At 47.1% G+C, this 18,075-nt stretch overlaps 1 protein-coding gene across 8 annotated transcripts in view; it reads left to right on the top strand.

The window, feature by feature from the left end:
* The window catches only part of Ppp2r5c (protein phosphatase 2 regulatory subunit B'gamma), a 137,616-nt gene extending 120,191 nt beyond the window's left edge, over positions 1 to 17,425 (top strand). For 3 of the 8 annotated variants that reach the window (XM_069997555.1, XM_069997554.1, XM_069997558.1), the window contains 5 exons: positions 259 to 386; positions 2,201 to 2,302; positions 4,220 to 4,292; positions 8,083 to 8,199; positions 14,868 to 15,089. In XM_069997555.1, coding sequence (XP_069853656.1) covers positions 259 to 386; positions 2,201 to 2,302; positions 4,220 to 4,292; positions 8,083 to 8,199; positions 14,868 to 14,999 — 552 coding nt within the window. In that variant the 3' untranslated portion in view covers positions 15,000 to 15,089. Of the gene's footprint in view, positions 1 to 258; positions 387 to 2,200; positions 2,303 to 4,219; positions 4,293 to 8,082; positions 8,206 to 12,596; positions 12,654 to 13,768; positions 13,776 to 14,867 lie in introns of all 8 variants that reach the window. The other 5 variants (XM_069997556.1, XM_069997559.1, XM_069997557.1 and 2 more) reach the window with 3 other exon arrangements.
* The last annotated feature ends 650 nt before the right edge of the window (positions 17,426 to 18,075 follow it).

Here is an 18,075-nt window from a genome sequence, read left to right as displayed (position 1 = left end):
CTCAAGTAGTAGAGCGCTAGTCTTAAGCTGAAGAGCTGAGGGACAGCGCCCAGGCCCAGAGTTCAGGTCCCATGACTGACAAAAAAATAATAATAATAATTAAAATCATCTGTTAGCTCTTTGTTGAAGACTCTTCAAGTCTGTAATCTAGAACACTTTGAAGTAACTAGTGTTCTGACCCAGGTCAGAACTGGTCAGGAAGCTGCCTGATGTCTATAAGCATAATCACCAACATCACTGTGCATTTGGTTTCTTCAGGTGGCAGAGCGAGCACTGTACTACTGGAACAACGAGTACATCATGAGTCTGATCAGTGACAATGCAGCAAAGATCCTGCCCATCATGTTTCCATCCTTGTACCGCAACTCAAAGACCCATTGGAACAAGTAAGAAAGAACAGGCTTGGGGCTGGGAAGGAGGCTCAGTGGGAGTCCTTGCCTTGCAAGGGTTCGGTTCCTCAGCACCACATAAGCAGAAAAGGCCGGAAAGTGGTGCTGTGGCTCAAGTGGTAGAGTGCTGCGCCTTGAGCTGAAGAGCTGAGGGGCAGTGCCCAGGCCCAGAGTTCAGGCCCCATGACCGACAAAAAAAAAAAGAAAAAAAAGAAAGAACAGGCGCCCATCTTTCCTTGTCATTGTTCAGTGATGCATATCTTCTTGTTATTGCAACTAGAATTGCAATCCAAATTTTACTATCAGTTTAGAATTAATGTTTCATGGACTTTGCTTCCAAGGCTGATTTTGAACCATGATCCTCTGATTTCAGCCTTCTTAGCAGCTAGTATTATAAGCACCAGTGTCTAAGCTGGCTTGGTGACTTTTTTGTTTTAATTGTGTTTTTATTTGTTTTTTTGTGTGTGTCACTCGTGGGGTTCTAACTAAGGGCCTGGGCCAGGAGGTAGCTACTCAGGAGGCTGACATCTGAAATCAAAGCCAGCCCAAGCAGGAAAGTCTATTAAACTCTTTATGTCCATAAACTACTCAAAAAAAAATGCTGGAAGGGCTGGGAAGGTGGCTCAGTGGTAGAGCGCTTGCCTTGCATGCCTGAGGCCCTGGGTTCGATTCCTCAGCACCACATAAGCAAAAAGAAAAAAGCTGGAAGTGGTACTGTGGCTCAAGTGGTAGAGTGCTAGCCTTGGGCTGAAGAGCTGAGGGACAGCGCCCAGGCCCAGAGTACAGGCCCCACGACCGGACCCAAAAAAAAAAAAAAAATGCTGGAAGTAGAGTTATGGCTCAAGTGGTAGAATGCTAGCCTTGAACAAAAGAAGCTGAGGAACAGCACCCAGGCTCTGAGTTCAAGCCCCAAGACCAGCAACCCCCAAAAAGCATAGACACTAGAATCTGGCCACCCATTGGCCCACATCTATAATCATAGCTACTCAGAAGGCTAAGACCTGAGGATCACAATTCAAAGCCATCTGGGCAGAAAATTCCTCAAGACTCTTATCTCCAATGAGCCAGAAAAAAGCTAGAAGTAGAAGTATGTCTCAAGTGGTAGAGCACCAGCCGTAGGCAAAAAAAAAAAAAAGTGAGCTGGGACCCTGTGGCTCACACCTGTAATCCCAGGTACTCAAGAGGCTGAAATCTGAGAATCATAGTTCAAAGCCAGCCTGGACAGGAGACTCTTATCTCCAGTAAACTACTCAAAAAAGCCAGAGGTGGTAGAGCACTCACCTTGAGCAAAAGAAGCTCAGAGACAAGCAGGGCGCTGATGGCTCACGCCTGTAATCCTAGCTACTCAGGAGGCTGAAATCTGAGGGTTGCGGTTCAAAGCCAGCCCGGGCAAGAGAGACTGTGAGACTCCTATCTCCAATAAACCACCAGAAAACCGGAAGTGGCGCTGTAGCTCAAGTGGTGGAGTGCTCGCCTTGAGCTGAAGAGCTGAGGGACAGCGCCCAGGCCCAGAGTTCAGGCCCCAGACCGACAAAAAAAAAAAGAAGCTCAGAGACAGTGCCCAAGCCCAGAGTTCAAGCCCTAAAACTAACACACATACACACACAAGAAAGGAAAGAAGGGAGGGATGTAAGTAAGGAGGGAGGGAGAGAAGGAAGTAGACACTGGGTGAAAACTAGCAGGCTTTTCATGTTAAATCCTCATAAACTTGTGGCAGAGCCTCTGGTTGGAGAGGAAGGAAGGATTGGTGTGGCAGAGGAAGGAGAGAGGGTGGTCCAGTGTAGAGTTTCACTGTAATGTTTCCTTGGTAGGACCATACATGGCCTGATATACAATGCCCTGAAACTCTTCATGGAAATGAACCAGAAGCTCTTTGACGACTGTACTCAACAGTTCAAAGCAGAGAAACTAAAGTAAGTTGCTCCTTGCACACGTGGCTGTTTATAGGATGTTTTTTCTTAATCCTAAATTGTTTTGTCCTCAATTGTTCTAAGCCTTAAAGCAATGACAGACCTCTCACAGGTGTTTAAAGTCAGCTCTTCACCCTGATACTAGTTTAGTCACTCTTGGGATGCGGTATGGTTAGGAAACTAGCCTGCAGGACAGCTGCTTTTCTCTGGGGACACATTGAGGCTGTTCTGGATAGTAATTTATCATGTGTGTAAAGAAGAATTTTAATCACGTCCTAAAGGGTTTATGTAAAAGAGCAAGAATCTGCCTTGTAGCATAGCTTTATTCTGACTGAGTGTTCTCCATACTCTCAGGGATCTAGGCCATCTCTGGAAAAACCAAGATGCTGCCTTTGTGCATTTGGGAACTTCAGAGCCCACGTTTGCCCAGTGTTAGTCTAGGTGGTAAGACATTGTGTCCCTCAGCTGCACACATAATCGTGTGATTGCTCATTGAAGTCACTCTTCAGCCTGGCCTGGTGTATCGTGGCTATAATCCCAGCTGGGCAGGAAGCGTAGGTAGATTAGCCTAGGCAGCTTGGGCAAAAAAGCACAAAAGACCCTGTCTGAAAAATAACCTAAAACGAAAAAGAAAAGAGGCTCAGCTCAATGTTAGAGTGCCAGCCTAGCAAGCCTACAGGCCCTGAGTTCAGACCCAAGTATCCCCACAGTACCGCCCAGTATGGGCTGCTAGCAGATTTTGCTCTTTGCTTGTCACTTAAAACTATCTAGGGTAGATAACTTGGAATGGTAGAATCCAGACTACAAGGTATCTACATGGCCACCCATCATTTAGTCATTCTTGAGATAAACATGCATTTCTGCATACCAACTCTGCTTTAGTTTTTTTTTTTTATTATCTTTAAGTAGTTGTACAAAGACGTTCCCATTCTACGAAACAGTATATGAATATGAGGTGTCTGACAACATTGTCACCCATCTCTCCTAACCCGTCCTGCTTTAGCTTTGCAAAGGCTACAGAAGCAAACAAAACAAAAATCCTCACTGGAAGGCTGATATCTTACCTAACATGGTCAAGAACAAAATACGACTCAGCGAAAGGCAGAATGTGTGAGACAGTGGCAGGGCCACGGGAGAGCCGGTGGTGTGTGCTCTCCCGCACTGCTGCGCGCAGCGCCCAGCATGGGGCTGCCCCAGGCCCTCCTCCTGCCCAGAGCGTCACAGTGCCGAGAGGCAAGCAGGGGCCGAACTCAATGACTTCCCGAAGGTCTTGTGACTCTAAGGGTAGAATCGGACAACCTTGTTCTCTGGCTCCATCCACTTTGGCTCCTTCACTCCATGCTAATCTTGTCCTTTGTTGAATAAATAAGCTCCACACCAAAGCAGTGGGTCCTATGGAGAGATAACCAATCAAGATGGAAACATAAGATTTACCACTTCCTTATCTAAGACTTTTTTTTTAATTGAAATTTTTGTTAAATATTTACCACTTCCTTATCTAAGACTTTTTTTTTTAATTGAAATTTTTGTTAAATATTACCGTGTGTGTGTGTGTGTGTGTGTGTGTGTGTGTGTGTGTGTGTGTGTGTGTGTGTGTGTGTGTGTGTGTGTGTGTGTGTGTGTGTGTGTGTGTGTGTGTGTGTGTGTGTGTGTGTGTGTGTGTGTGTGTGTGTGGTGTTGGAGTTTGAACTTCAGGTCTTGTAGCACTCTATCACTTGAGCCATGCCCTCAACCCACCTTTTTTCAATATTTTCCTCTAAACTCTCAGCTAGTCTTCACATTACAACCTGCAGCGTGAGCAGCACCAGGAGGTATGTGGAAGGAGATTGTGAAGGACCAGAGAAAGAGATGTGGGCTCATCTCAGCATTTCTACAATTGTGACTTTTCTCTAATTCAGATGACATTTTGCTATTTTTCAGAGAGAAGCTAAAGATGAAAGAGCGAGAAGAAGCATGGGTTAAAATAGAAAATCTAGCCAAAGCGAATCCCCAGGTACTAAAAAAAAGACTAATGTGAAAGTGTGCAGGTATTACTGACCTCTGTAGGACAGGGGCATGGCGTCGCCAGGGAGGGGAAATCAATTTTACTAACATTGTACATGGAAATGTCTGCAATAAATACTTTTCAACTTTGTAACCTTCCTCTTGTATAAGTACTTATTTTGCCCCAAACCATTTTTACCACAGAATTTACTTTTTTTTCCTCTTCTTTGTAAATAAGAACTGAATCTTATTACTATACTGTGGTAAAAATAAAATGAGGATTTAACTTCTGCTCCAAGATTATGATTTGCTTTCCCACTTAAGTGTCAAACTTAAGCTATGTTTCCCTTTCTTTTAAATATTGAATTAATTTCTTTTAAAAGAAAGAAAAATTGACTTGCAGTAGGTGACGTGTGAATGAAGTAATGTCATTGTGTTTCTGTGGCCTCAGCCTTTCATGCTAAGGACTAATGAATTCTACCCTGTCAGCACTGACAGGGAGCAGTGAGCCCTGCACAATGTCTGCATGGAGTGGTGGACCTCCAGGACCTCCTACAGTATTGTCTCCGGCCTGGCTCCAAGGCCACCATGGTCCTTTGATTTTGCATCCACTGGGCTCGCTAGTAGAACATTAGCACAAATGTGTCTTCTGATGGCCGCAGGGCCTCTATGAAAAGCATTGTCTGAATCTTTGCCACACTAGAATTCACAAGCTTCTTTCTCTCAGTTCCCCAGGGAAGAAAGTATTTTACTATATCATGTGAGAGATGCACCTAAAAAGTTAATGTCCAAGGCTTGATGCGTCAGTTCTTAATGGTAAAAAGCAAAACATAAGCATAAACTTAACAGTATGAATGTTATCTGTGCAACCACATCCTGGCCTGTATCTTTTGGATAAAACTGCAATTAAGAGACTTAAAACCATAAAATCATAGGAAGTGTGAATGACTCTCATTTGTGTATCCTTGATTTCACCCAGAACTGGTAGTCAGTATTTTTGGGAAGAACTTGGTGTTGGAGGTGTGGCTCAGGTGGTAGAGCACCAGCTAATGAGCAAAAGCATCAGATACTGAGTGAGTCCTGGTCCTGGTCAAAAAAAGTACTTATCCATGCTCTTGTGTAGACGGACGGAGTAGCCAGGTAAAAATACTGGTACTTGTTTTAAAATGTGGTAACACCGTAATCCTGTGGCAGATTTAGGTGGTTTGGCACTATCTAACATTGCCCTAGGGGTCAGCTTTCTTTTAAGTTGTAGACAGATGCCTGCTCAACAGCTAATAGTCTTGAAGAGTGTGCAGAATGTGTGTAAACCAGAGCATCTGGTTTTCTCTACTTTCCCTAGAAGATGAGAATAACCTGTTGAGCAAACCACACATAGCACGGTTACAAATGAGCCTTAGCAGCGACCTGGCTTCATGACTGTCCCACAGCATGATCCTTCCTGCTCACGTAGACCTTGCTCTCTGCCCGGGTTTGCCCAGGGCCTCCCTTTCTTTCTTTTGCTCTCTGTGAACTGTCTAATTGACTGCCCCGCCCGTGCTGGTTTGACTCTGGGGCTCTGTGACCTCCCTTCTTGCTGTCCTCTGTCCTCTTCTCTGTGATAGTCCTGTGTGCATGCCCCCCACCCCTGCCAGTGGAAAATACTTCATGTGTTCAGAACTGGAAAGAGGTTTTTTGTTTTTCTGAAAATCTTTCCTAAATTGTGATCTGTGCTCATCGTTACCATAGTGCATTTGGTGATGATACAGTATGCTTTTTTTATTTCTGTCACAAAAATGATTGGGTTCTTTAAGCTTTGTTTTCCATCTAAAGCTGCCTTGTGGTGAGTTGATTTACTGGGCTTCATTTTCTGAAGGTAGAGCCCCATCCTACACAGGGTGACGTCTGTGGAGATGGTGTCTGAGTTTGCTTGTGCTCACAGACCAAGCACCGCCCCCTGGCCGGCACCTGTGGGCGCGCCTCTCCGCTTGGCCTGTTTGTTGTAGCGGCTGTGGCAGCTTCGTTGAGTTTTCTGTGTTACACGTGATTTGGTTGTTTGAAATCCTAAAACATGGAAGATTTCTAACCTAGGTGTGTGTCTCCATGTAGCCTGCTCCCTGCCTGGAGAGGGAAAGGTGAGGATGAAGGAAAGTGCTTCTGTGGAGTACAGTGCAGCCACAGGCGCCCACACGGGTCTGCAGGGGCTCTGCTTCACTGTGCAGGCCTGCCTTCCAGCGGCCACCCGCCCTGTGTGCCCAGCATTGCTGATGCAGTCCACGTTCAGGCTCAGACCTGCGTCCATGGCAAGGCCGACTGAGGTGGCCACAAGGCTGGAACCAGGAGGTGTCTGTTTGTGGGGCCAGGGCAGGTCTGTGTGAGAGTGGCGCTGGAGAAGCAGGGGATTGGATTTTAGCCACCCACCCCCAGATGTGTGTGGATAGAAGGAGCTGGAGCAGGCCTGGCCTGTTGAACCTCTTCTGGTGGCAGGCCCCGCTTCCCCTCAGGCCCCAAGGCTTGGCAGTTCCCAGCCCCTCTGGCTGGGTCACCCACTGCTGTGGGACGGGGGTGCCCGCCGCAGGCTCCAGGCTTCTGGCCTTCCCCGTCCCTTCCTCACAGCAAGTGTAGACACCAAACACTAACAAGCCAGAAGTCAGCGGGGCCAGGGACAGGCTGGTGAGGAACCATCTGTAATGCCAAGCTGTTGGCTTTGCAGAGTATCGGGGAATGGAGACGGGGTCCAGAGAGGGGACAGGAGGCACCACTAGCACAGCTCTGGGGGGGGGGGGGGCAGGGGGGGCGGGTCCCACCCCACAACACCCGTCACCCGTAGGGCTGCCTGGTTCCCCAGGGCTGTCTGATGAATTGTGGTTGCATTTGTTTTGATGACAAGCAGAATATTGGGAATATGGCTAAAAGTTTAAGCAATTAGGAAAATGCTGAGGAAATGAGATACAGAGATAGAGGAGTGGGCGCTGGCGGCTCACGCCTGTCATCCAGCAGCTCGGGAGGCTGAGATCTGAGGATCACCGTTCAAAGCCAGTCAGGGCAAGAAAGTTCATGAGGTTTTTTTGTTTTTGGGGTTTGTTTTTTTTTTTGTCAGTCGTTGGGCTTGAACTCAGGGCCTGGGCACTGCCCCTCAGCTCTTCAGCTCAAGGCTGGCACTCTACCACTGGAGCCACAGCGCTACTGAGATAAGAGTCTCACAGACTTTCCTGCCCCAGGCTGGCTTTAAACTGCCATCCTCAGATCTCAGCCTCCTGACTAACTAGGATGACCAGGCTGTTCGAGATTTTTATCTCCAATTAACTACCAAAAAGCCAGAAATGGAAGTGTGGCTCAAGTGGTAGAGGGAAAAAAATGCTTAGGGATAGAGCCTAGGCCCTGAGTCTAAGTTCAAGCTCTAGAATTGGTATAAAAGAGAGAGACAGAGAGAGAGGAGAAAGAGAAAGGGAGGGAGGGAGGATGGTGTCATGAAAGTAAAGGCTGGCAGGTTGTGTGCAGGGGTGACAGTGTCAGTCAGGGGTGTTTCTCAACGATGGGGACCCACACAGGGTCACTGTCGGCAGCTCCAAGCCAGGTGCAGGCCCACTGTTCACCAGACATTGGAGACTCAGGGTGTGAAAATGGCCTGGGGCCAGAAGGAGGCCAGTTCTGCAGTCTGGCTTGCAGACAGCAGAGCCCACAGGCTGCTGTACGTAGGCCTCGTGGAGGAAGGGAGCTGGGGGAGGCGGTAGGAAGGTGTGCCCCCGCCCCTGCCAAGATGAGAACCCCAAGTGCAGACATGAGCCCCTAACAGAGCAACTCCACACTTTGCATTGCAGTACGCAGTGTATAGTCAAGCCAGCACCATGAGCATTCCGGTTGCAATGGACACAGATGGGCCTCAGTATGAAGATGTGCAGGTGCTGAGAAAGACAGGGAGCGACGAGGCTCATCAGGTAAAAGTGAGCTCCAGCAGTGCTGCTCCAGAAATGCCAGCCTCCCAGTAGCTAACATGGACCGCGTCAGCCTTCCGCTTCAGCTAAAATTACAGATCCCACTTGGCCATCCTTTAAGGAATGTTTGATCTCTAGATTTTAATAATCAGATTACTAGAAACAGTCTTTCATGGTTGTGTGTCTGCAATTTTTTTCATTTACTTTAACATTAGTAATTCCAAAGCTATTCTTTATATATGTTAACGAGCAAAATCAAAAGCTTTGCGGTAATATCTTGCCACCTGCTTTTCCCTTTCCATCTCTCTGACTTCTGCTCTGGCCCAGAGACACCTCTTTTAGTTCTTCACAGGTGCACAGTACGCTGGAAGGAGCCTGGGCCCAGGCCTTTGTGGCAGCACCTCAGGCAGTTCACACGCTCTGAGGTCTGTTTTCCGTGGTGGAGACGGCACTTGGATCCGCAAGCCTCTTCCTGCTGAACTGGGAATGTACACAGATAGGCTTCAAAGAAGTACTCCCACTTAGGTTTGAAGAGCCTTTGTGTATGTGTGCTAGTCCTGGGCTTGAACTAGGGCCTGGGAACTGTCTCTGAGCTTTTTTGCCCAAGACTAGCACTGTACCACTAGAGCCACAGTGCTACTTCCAGGTTTTTTAAGTGATTAATTGGAGATAAGAGTCTTGTGGACTTCCCTAACCAGGCTGGTTTCCTGAACCTTGATTCTCAGATCTCAGTCTCCTGAGTAGCTAGGATTATAGGTGTGAGCCACCAGTACCCAGCTCTTTTAACTTTTTTTTTTTCTTCCAGTCTTGGGACTTGAACTCTGGGTTTGGGCGCTATTGCTCAGCTCTTCAGCTCAAGGCTAGTGTTCTACCACTTAAGCCACAGCACCACTTCCAGTTTTCTGGCGGTTAATTGGAGATAAGAATCTTACAGATTTTCTGCCTGGGCTGGCTTTGAACCATGATCCTCAGATCTAAACCTCCTGAGTAGCTAGGATGACAGGCACCCTGCCTTTTTTAACGTGGCTCTTAGAAGATTTGGAATTGCGTGCATAGCTGGTGTTGTGTTTGGATGGGCAGCCCCTCTACAGGCTTTTTCTCACAGTGCTATGCACAGAGGTTTCTTGGCACTGTGTACCTGTGATGTCTTCCTGCCCAGACAATCCCTCAGCCTTAGTTAAGTCAAAAAATAAGCAAATACTTCTTTCAGCTCATCAGAGCCTGAAAAAAAATCTAAAAATGAAATGGAAAAACTCAGCAGACACCTAATAAGCATCAGGAACTATATATTTTTTTCAATCTAATCCAGTTGGATTCCATGCTTTGCTCATAAGGATTATTCTCTTTATTTATTTTTGGGGGGGGAGGGGGTCCGGTCGTGGGGCCTGAACTCTGGGCCTGGGCGCTGTCCCTCAGCTCTTCAGGTCAAGGCTAGTGCTCTACCACTTGAGCCACAGCACCACTTCCAGCTTTTTTCTTTTTGCTTATGTGGTGCTGAGGAATCAAACCCAAGGCCTCATGCATGCCAAGCAAGTGCTCTACCACTGAGCCACCTTCCCAGCCCCTCTTTTTTTTTTTTATGTTTATGTGGTACTGAGGAATCGAACCCAGGGCTTCATGCATGCTAGGCAAGCACTCTACCACTAAGCTACTTTTCCAGCCAAGGATTTTTTTTTTTTTTCAGTCATGGGGCTTGAACTCTGGGCCTGGGCGCTGTCCCTCAGCTCTTCAGCTCAAGGCTAGCAATCTACCTCTTGAGCTACAGTGCCAGTTCCAGTTTCCTGGTGTTTTATTGGAGTTTAGAGTCTCACAGACTTTCCTGCCTGAGCTGGCTTTGAACTGCGATCCTCAGATCTCAGCCTCCTGAGTAGCTAGGAATGAGCCACCAGTGCCCACCTCCAAGGATTATTCTTAACAGATTTCATCCAAAAAAATATTTTTGTTTTCCTGTATTCTATCTGTGAGGTATTAATTCTCCTCCTTGATTTTTTTATTTTTGTGCTGGTCCTGGGGTTCAAACTCAGGGCCTGGGCTCTGTCCCTCAGCTGCTTTTGCTTAAGGCTAGCACTCTACCACTTGAACCACAGCGCCACTTCCAGCTTTTTCTGTTTATCTGGTGCTGAGGAATCGAACCCAGGGCCTCATGCATGCAAGGCAAGCGCTCTACCACTGAGCCACCTTCCCAGCCCTTGATTTTTTTTTTTAAACTGGAATGGAAAAATAATGGAAGTCCATCTTTTATTGTGCTAGTAATAGTGCTGAAATTTGAACTTAGGCACTCTACCACTTAACCCACAGCCCTGGCCCTAAGGTCATCTTCTTTATTTTAATTTTTCACCTTTGAGTTTGCCAAAGGAAGGCCAGCTGAACCCTTACCTGAGTCCCTCAGGAGAGACTCCAAATGTGATCCATGCTGTGGGAAGCCTGCCTGGGATTTGATCTCATGTTTATTCTTAGGACACTTGGGAGTCAGGAGTTGCAGCATACACCTGTGATCTCAGTTTCTTAAGAGGCAGAGATAGGAGGTCACAGGCTGACTGGAACAGATACAAGTGCCAGACCCTGTCTAAAAAGCAAAGGCCTCTGAGTTCAATCCCCAATACTGTTTTTAAAAGGGGGGGGGGCAGGAAGAAGAGAGGGAGAGAGGGAAGGAAGCACTTGATAGGAATACAAACCAAACTGTGTGTGGTGGTGCATGCCTATAATCCCAGCTTTCTAGAGACTGAAGCATTAAGATAAGTTCTAGGCCAGCCTAGGACTGTTTTTGCAATAAGGCCTAGTGAGGCTTTATCTCTAAATAAATAAATAAATAACATTCTCATCTCAAGCGACACTGCCTTTGGGTGGAGTCTGGTGGTGTAGGATGCTCAGAGCCACGCTCCTTCTCAACTGGTTGCCCCAACCTCCACCCTTCCCAGGGGTCATGTCCAATCCTGAGGACCCTGTGGAAGGAACTAGTCTGAAGTTTTCTGCTCACCTTGTCCTAAAGGGAAGTATGGATGGCAGTCTCTGAGAGGACTCCTATGGCATGTGTGCTTTCTCTTCCACCCTGTTCCAGAGTCAGAATGCCACAGGAATCATTTCCCCAAATGAATGGCCTCTTTAGAGTCCCAACAGGCATTTTCCCATTCGATTAACAAGCCGAGTCCACTGGAGTTCCCTTTGATCAGGAGGCAGATGCATCTCAAGTTAGAGCACAGCTTGGCTATGTTACAAGACTCTTTCTGAAAAGTAAAACAAGATAAAATTCCTGTGGAAACGTAAAGGACCTCGAATAGCCAAAACAACTCTGAGAAAGAACAGAGTTGGGAGACTAGCAGCACTTCCCAGTGTCGGCACTCGATGATTTCCATGAACTCATTCAGATTCAGTTGGATCTCAGCCTATGTAGATTAAGATACTTATGAAGTATGAACTTGTAGGCTTAATATTTGGAAGGAGAAGCCAGTCACCAGTGGCTCACACCTATAATCTCTGCTACTTAGGAGTCTGGGATCTGAGGATCGAGGCTTGAAGCCAATCTGAATACACAGATCTTGAGAATCTAAGAGACTCTTATCTCCAGTTAACCAGGAAAAATTTGCAAGTAGAGGTATGGCTCCAGTGGAAGAGAGCCAGCGTTGAGCAAAAAAGCCAAGTGAGAGTCGGAGGTCCAGGGTTTAAGTCCCAGCACTGTCATGAAAAGAAAAGAAGAAAGAGAGAGAGTAGATTCTTCTAAGTTTGAACATGTTTGAAGTCATTTTCCTGAAATTCTCACAAAAAGAAAACAGATGCCAAGTGCCAGGTGAGGTAGCCCAGGCTAAGTCTGGAGGAGTGGGGACCCGAGGCCAGCCTGGGCTATCAAGTGAGACCCTGTCCCCAAACGGAGCAAACAAGCCCGGTGCAGGGGGCGACTTAGGAAGCCGAGAACCAGAAGATTGAGGTTCAAAGTCAACCTAGGTAGAAAAGTCTGTGAGACCCCATCTCCAAAATAACCAGCAAAAAGCAAGGCTGGGGTGTGACAGCACCCGAGCTGAGCAGTGTAAGACCCCAAGTTCAACCCCAGTATCCAAAACAAAAAAAGTTATAGCCAAATGCTAAGGTTCGGGGATCTTGTATTTTGTTATTTGGATATGTTCAGTGCCCCTTCAATCTGATTTTCAACTAATTTTTGTTTTTCCAAAGTGATTCCATTTCCTGTAAATAAGCTTGGGCGCTGGGTCAGGAGGGGGCAGGAGGGTGGAGTGCCTCCAACTCACCCTTAACCACCTCGTTAGCAGCCACTCAGAATGCTGGCTTAGACTTCCTTTGAGAAACTCGTGTTGCCCTATAGAGAACATCCAAAGAAAACTAGAAAGTTTCATATGAATAGCACTGATATCAGAGATGTTTAAAATATTTACGATTCTCGTTTTTAACAGTTGGTCGCAAGAAAAGCAATGTCAAGCCCGCAAGTGAGGAAGGTGTAGAGACGGAAGGTAGGCAGTGCAGGTATCTGCCATGAACTGCGTAGAGTATGCTTAAGGCTTTACGTCTGTGAGGAAAGTTGACCGAAGAAAAGAATGTGGTATACATGAAGTATTTTCCCTTTTTTGCATGTCACCCATGTCATTCCAGCTTGGAATGGTGTAGTCAAGATAAAACAAGTTTTTGATACATCGTGCCTCAAACTAATTTGGAGTTGGAGTTACGCCTTTCTAAAAGGAAGAAAATGTGCACAGTCCTGTGTTCTTCTCCCCGACCTGACAGCCCTGGGGGAGACACACGCTCCAGCTCAGGCTGCTCCTCGGTGGGGCCTCCGCAGAGCTGTCCTCGGCCAGCGCGTTCTGGTCCTTTCTTGTCAGTCCACCCATGCCCGCATGCTACCAGCATGTCCCCAGAGGCCCCTCACCCTCGATGACTGTCTGTGTGATGTCTCGTTTCTCCCCCCTCCTGTGTTCCTTGTCCCTTTGTGGTTCGTCCTTTGTCCCCTCCTGGTGTGTACGATGACTCTCTGCCTCACATGCTGACTTGAAATGCCCAAGCCCACACACATCCATCAGCTGCCCGAGATCCCGCAAGCCCCAGGGCCCAGCCGATTTTCTCCTTTGCCTGCATTGCTTCTAGCTCCAAGTATTTAATAACTATTTTATTTTATCTTTCTCTATTAAAATGTTTCTTCTTTTTGAAGTGCTCATTTCCACGGGTGATCATATATTTTGTTTATACAAAAACTTACTTGATTTGGTTTGGTTTACAGATCAGTATACCACAGGCATAAAATTCAGGGTAGGATTTCACCTCTCAAGTATCTGATGGGTTGAAGGCAAACCTGCTTTGCAAGCTACAGACAGCATTCTGAAGTGCTGTGCCTGACGACACCAAAAAGATGAGGCAGGAAGATCAGGAGTTTGAGGCCAACTTGGGCTACATAACAAGATCCTGCCTCAAAGATAGATAGATAATAGGTGATGAAGAAGATGGATTGTGGATAGAAGGATGGATGATAGATAGATAGATAGATAGATAGATAGATAGATAGATAGATAGATAGATAGATAGATAGATAGATGAGAGAAAGAGAGAGAGTGCTGACAGACAGACAGTCTCTAAGGGGACCGGTGACATTCGCCATCTCTGGACTCTGGTTCTCCGCTATCTCACACTGCTGCTGAGGAAGGAGGAGCCAGGCCCAATGTCCTGTCTGTTGGAGAAACTGAACAGAAAGGAAAATAATTCTGGTTACACAACTTTGATCCAACAAAGCTGCTAACTATCTGGCAGTCTTTGACATATACACTGCTTCTTATTTTATTTCAAAATACTGGTGCTAATGTAGTAGCCCTCCTTTAAAACTGAATTCCTTTTTTTAACTATTATTCCTGTGAATGAGTGTGTTGAGTATGTAAACTTCCTACCAAGAAACCTGCCCTTTCTTTGCAGATACACTTTTCTAAATCGACTTGAAAAATGGGATTCACTTAATTTTTTAAAGTCTTTTTTTTTTTTTTTTTTTTCGGTTGTGGGACCTGAATTCTGGGCCTGGGCGCTGTCCCTCAGCTCTTCAGCTCAAGGCTAGCGCTCTACCACTTGAGCCACAGCGCCACTTCCGGCTTTTTTCTTTTTGCTTATGTGGTGCTGAGGAATCGAACCCAGGGCCTCATGCATGCAAGGCAAGCGCTCTACCACTGAGCCACCTTCCCAGCCCCTTTTAAAGTCTTAAGTTTCAGAAAGACAATGGAATGGGCAAAGGAGTCTTGTTCCTTAATAATAATGTAAATTACTGGCTTTATAAGCCCATTTGTACCTCTTATTTTTAAATAATTTTTAATTTAGACAGAGGTTTTTTGTCCTACAGAGGGTTTCTTACTGGTTTTTAATCTGGTTTGACTATGTTTTTTGTTCATTCTCTTTACCTCAAGAGGAAATTTCTACTTAAATGTCCTGGGATGCCGGGGCTGTGAAATCACGTTGGCAGTGGCTGTTTGATGAACGAGGTGGGCCTGGCCCTGGCATTCTGCCAACACCACACATTGTAGAAAGGCAGCCGCCAGCCATCGGATGGCGTTTTGGTGATGGCCTGGTGGTCTCCCATGGCCGCGGGCCCCGGCTTTCCCGAGGCACGCACACACCTGCCACACCTCGTAATTCTCCCCTGCTCTGAAGTCAGACAGCTCAGAGCGCAGCCAACGCCACTGCATTTCTAATTCCAGGCCCAGAAAGATCCGAAGAAGGACCGTCCTCTTGCGCGCCGCAAGTCCGAGCTGCCCCAGGACCCTCTCACCAAGAAAGCCTTGGAAGCTCACTGCAGGGCCGACGAGCTGCTCTCCCAGGACGGGCGCTAGCCCGGCGCAGCGCTGGCCCGGCCTGCCCGTCTCTTCTGGATTCTGTAGAAAATACATACTGTGTGTGCCATACCCGTCAGCTCCACTCAGAGCTTCCTTCCACCCCGTTCCGTAGGCGACCACGCGTACCTGCCTCAGCTCGAGATGAGGAGTTCAAACAATGGTGGTTCTCAGACCCCACGGGCCAGGCTGGGGCGGGGGGAGGGCGGGTGACAGTGTCCCCACAAGGTCCTACCCTCCCCAGCATCACCCTCAGTAAGACTATCACCAAACCAGAGCTGTAGGAAAGCACCCTGGCCCTCACGCCCCTGCTCCACACACACAGCATTCGTGTCCCTTCCAGATAGGTGGCTCCGCAGTAATTTCAATGTTCTGCAGATCAGAGGAACACTTGGAAAAGTACCGCCTACCTTTAAGACTGCACAGCCTTTCAGATGGCTCCCACAGGTGGCTAGGCCCGCGTTTTTGTCTGTGTGATCTCGCGGGTTGGCTCTCCGCTTTCACGTTCTCGAGCCTCCCGGAAAGTGTCGTGACAATCCTGGCGCTGGCCATGCCTGCCGAGGTGTCCTTCACCCTGCTTCCCGCACGCACGCCAGGCCCTGCTGCTCTCGTCTACCGAAAGCCATATTTCCCAGTCCGTGCCAGCACCAGGGTTCCGAGGGAAGCTCGCGCCAGGCAGTCCTTCCAAAAGCTTTCTCTGTCACCTTGACTGGATTGGAATTTTTCAATTATGTGCTCATATTTTTATTTACAGAATCAGTTTTTTTTTTTCATCTACGTACACATTGGATACCCTTCCACAACACTCTTGAAGTGATACAGTTACAGTGTCTAAGATCCTCCTACTTCCAGGGGGAAGTTGGAAGGAGTCAGGCGCTTGGCCTATGGCAGGCCTCGGCCTCTGCCTTTGGGATAACTGTGGGCCGGCCAGGCCCCGCCCCGCCCCCAGCTCACCGGCTCCTTTCCCAGGGGGGGCGGGAAGCAGCGGGGGGTGTTGGGAAGTGGCCTGCGCTCTGTGAGGAAGGGGCACACGCACCTGCCGCGGAAGGAAAATGCAGTGTCTTGAGTTTTCACTGTCTTCATAATGCTGCTATATATTTCCCAGACTTCTTGCATGGATTAAGCTTTTGTTTTAGATGGGATAGCACGAGGAGAATTCCTTTAAACTTAGTGCTTTGTCTATTCTTTATTTCTCTCAGGGTGGCCAGTATTTTGACTTACTTATCCTGCTTGAAAGCTACTTGAGATGTGCACTGCTGTTCTGAACAGTGACTTAGTTTCTTTTGTCTCTGGCATATACATATATAAATACATATATATATATAAAACTTAATGTTAAATGTCTTGATGCATAAGAGATAAAATGTGGCTTCTTTTAGGATCTGTTTTTAATCGTGGTCTCGGGTATCCATGAAAAGATGGTGAAATCCAACATTGCCCCTTGGGCGGCCTCAGTGCCTGCTTGCCCAGCTTTCCTTGCGGTCCGCTGAAGATGCTTCTTTGCTGAGTCTGGGAGGAGCGCGCCCTGCGGGGAGGGGAGAGGCCACCTGTGCTGAGGGCCGGCACCGGCTGGGCCTGGCGGGGGGCGGCAGGGCGCGGGAGGGCTGCCGGGCCTGGTCAGAACACTTCCTGAGAAACTTGACAAGTATCTATCCATTTTACCATTATGAAATCTATAATTTAAAAACAAGTTGAGATGCCTTCTCCTTTTGAGGGAAAAAGGGTGCTTTTTATTGTATAAAGCAGCGTCTTATGTATTTTGATATACCATTGTTTGAACTTCCGTCTTTAGCTGATAGATTCTCAGAGGCCCCTGACCGGGGTGCTGAGGAGGTGGGGCCTCCCCTCGGCCCTGGGGGAGAAGGGAGATATCAGTGTCGGGTGATTGTGTAAAGCTCAACGTATAAAAACATCTTCTGGTCTAGGTTTTATTTCTGCTCTTTATTGAAGACAAACATTCACCAATAAGGGGAAGAAAAGCAGTTTTGAGAGAAACTAATTTTCTTGGACAAGAGTATTGCTTAATATTTTGGCCTATTAAAGTTACCTAGTTAGTACTCGGATTCCCTGTGCGAATGGTTCAGCTTATATATATATATATATATATATATATATATCATACTGAGACACTGTTCACTCTGTACCAAACAGATTTCAGAAGTACTGCGTTGAAAATAAACTGGTGACTGTTTTTCTTCATAAAGTTCTGCGTTTGGCATCGTCACTCTTCCCAGAAATGTATCTGTGCATCAAATGTCACAGTTCCCAGTGTCTTCTTAGTGTGGCTTTAGGATGGCTTCCTTTTAATATTGTACATACATTGTATCTTTGTTTTATGGTAATAAGTAATAAAAATGTAGACTTCATATTTTGTACAAAAATGTCCTATGTACAGAATAAAAAAAAGTTCATAGAAACAGCAAAAATAGGTAAGTGGCACAATTATTTTTTTTCTTTAGGAAATACCTGTAACTTTATGCTTTCGTGAAATGTTAAGTACCTACATATTTTTTAACATTTTGTAATTCAGAACTTTTTGTTTTGACATTGTTTATGAAGAGGAACTTCATACACCTGCCACTTAATATGCTCTTTTACCTAATTTTAAAGAACTCTTAAAACGGTGTATTATATGAACTAAATAAAGAACATGTGAATTTTATTGCTCATCCTGAAACTAAATTAGCCCCGGCACCGGGCAGGCCGGGCTGACGCGGCCGGCCGGAGGGCAGAGGAGGCGGCCGGCCCTTGTCGCCCACCCGGCGCCCCGAGCGCCCCCAGCACCCGGCCCTTCCGGGCTCGGAGCCGATCGCAGAAGCCGAAGGCGCAGGGCCAGCAGCCTGTCAGCAGCATCTGGGTTTTTGAGGAATCAGATGAGAGCCAGACATGTTAAGAAAATGAGTTGAGGGCTGGGGAGGTGGCTCAGTGGTAGAGCACTTGCCTTGCATGCCTGAGGCCCTGGGTTCGATTCCTCAGCACCACATAAGCAAAAAGAAAAAAGCCAGAAGTGGCGCTGTGGCTCAAGTGGTAGAGCGCTCGCCTTGAGCTGAAGAGCTGAGGGACAGCGCCCAGGCCC

Source organism: Dipodomys merriami, unplaced genomic scaffold (genome assembly GCF_024711535.1).
Source record: "Dipodomys merriami isolate MVZ:Mamm:240054 unplaced genomic scaffold, mDipMer1.0.p SCAF_50, whole genome shotgun sequence".
In the NCBI taxonomy this organism is placed as follows: domain Eukaryota; kingdom Metazoa; phylum Chordata; class Mammalia; order Rodentia; family Heteromyidae; genus Dipodomys; species Dipodomys merriami.
The sequence above is the reverse complement of the archived record's forward strand: the minus strand, read 5'-3'. Positions and strand labels throughout refer to the sequence as shown.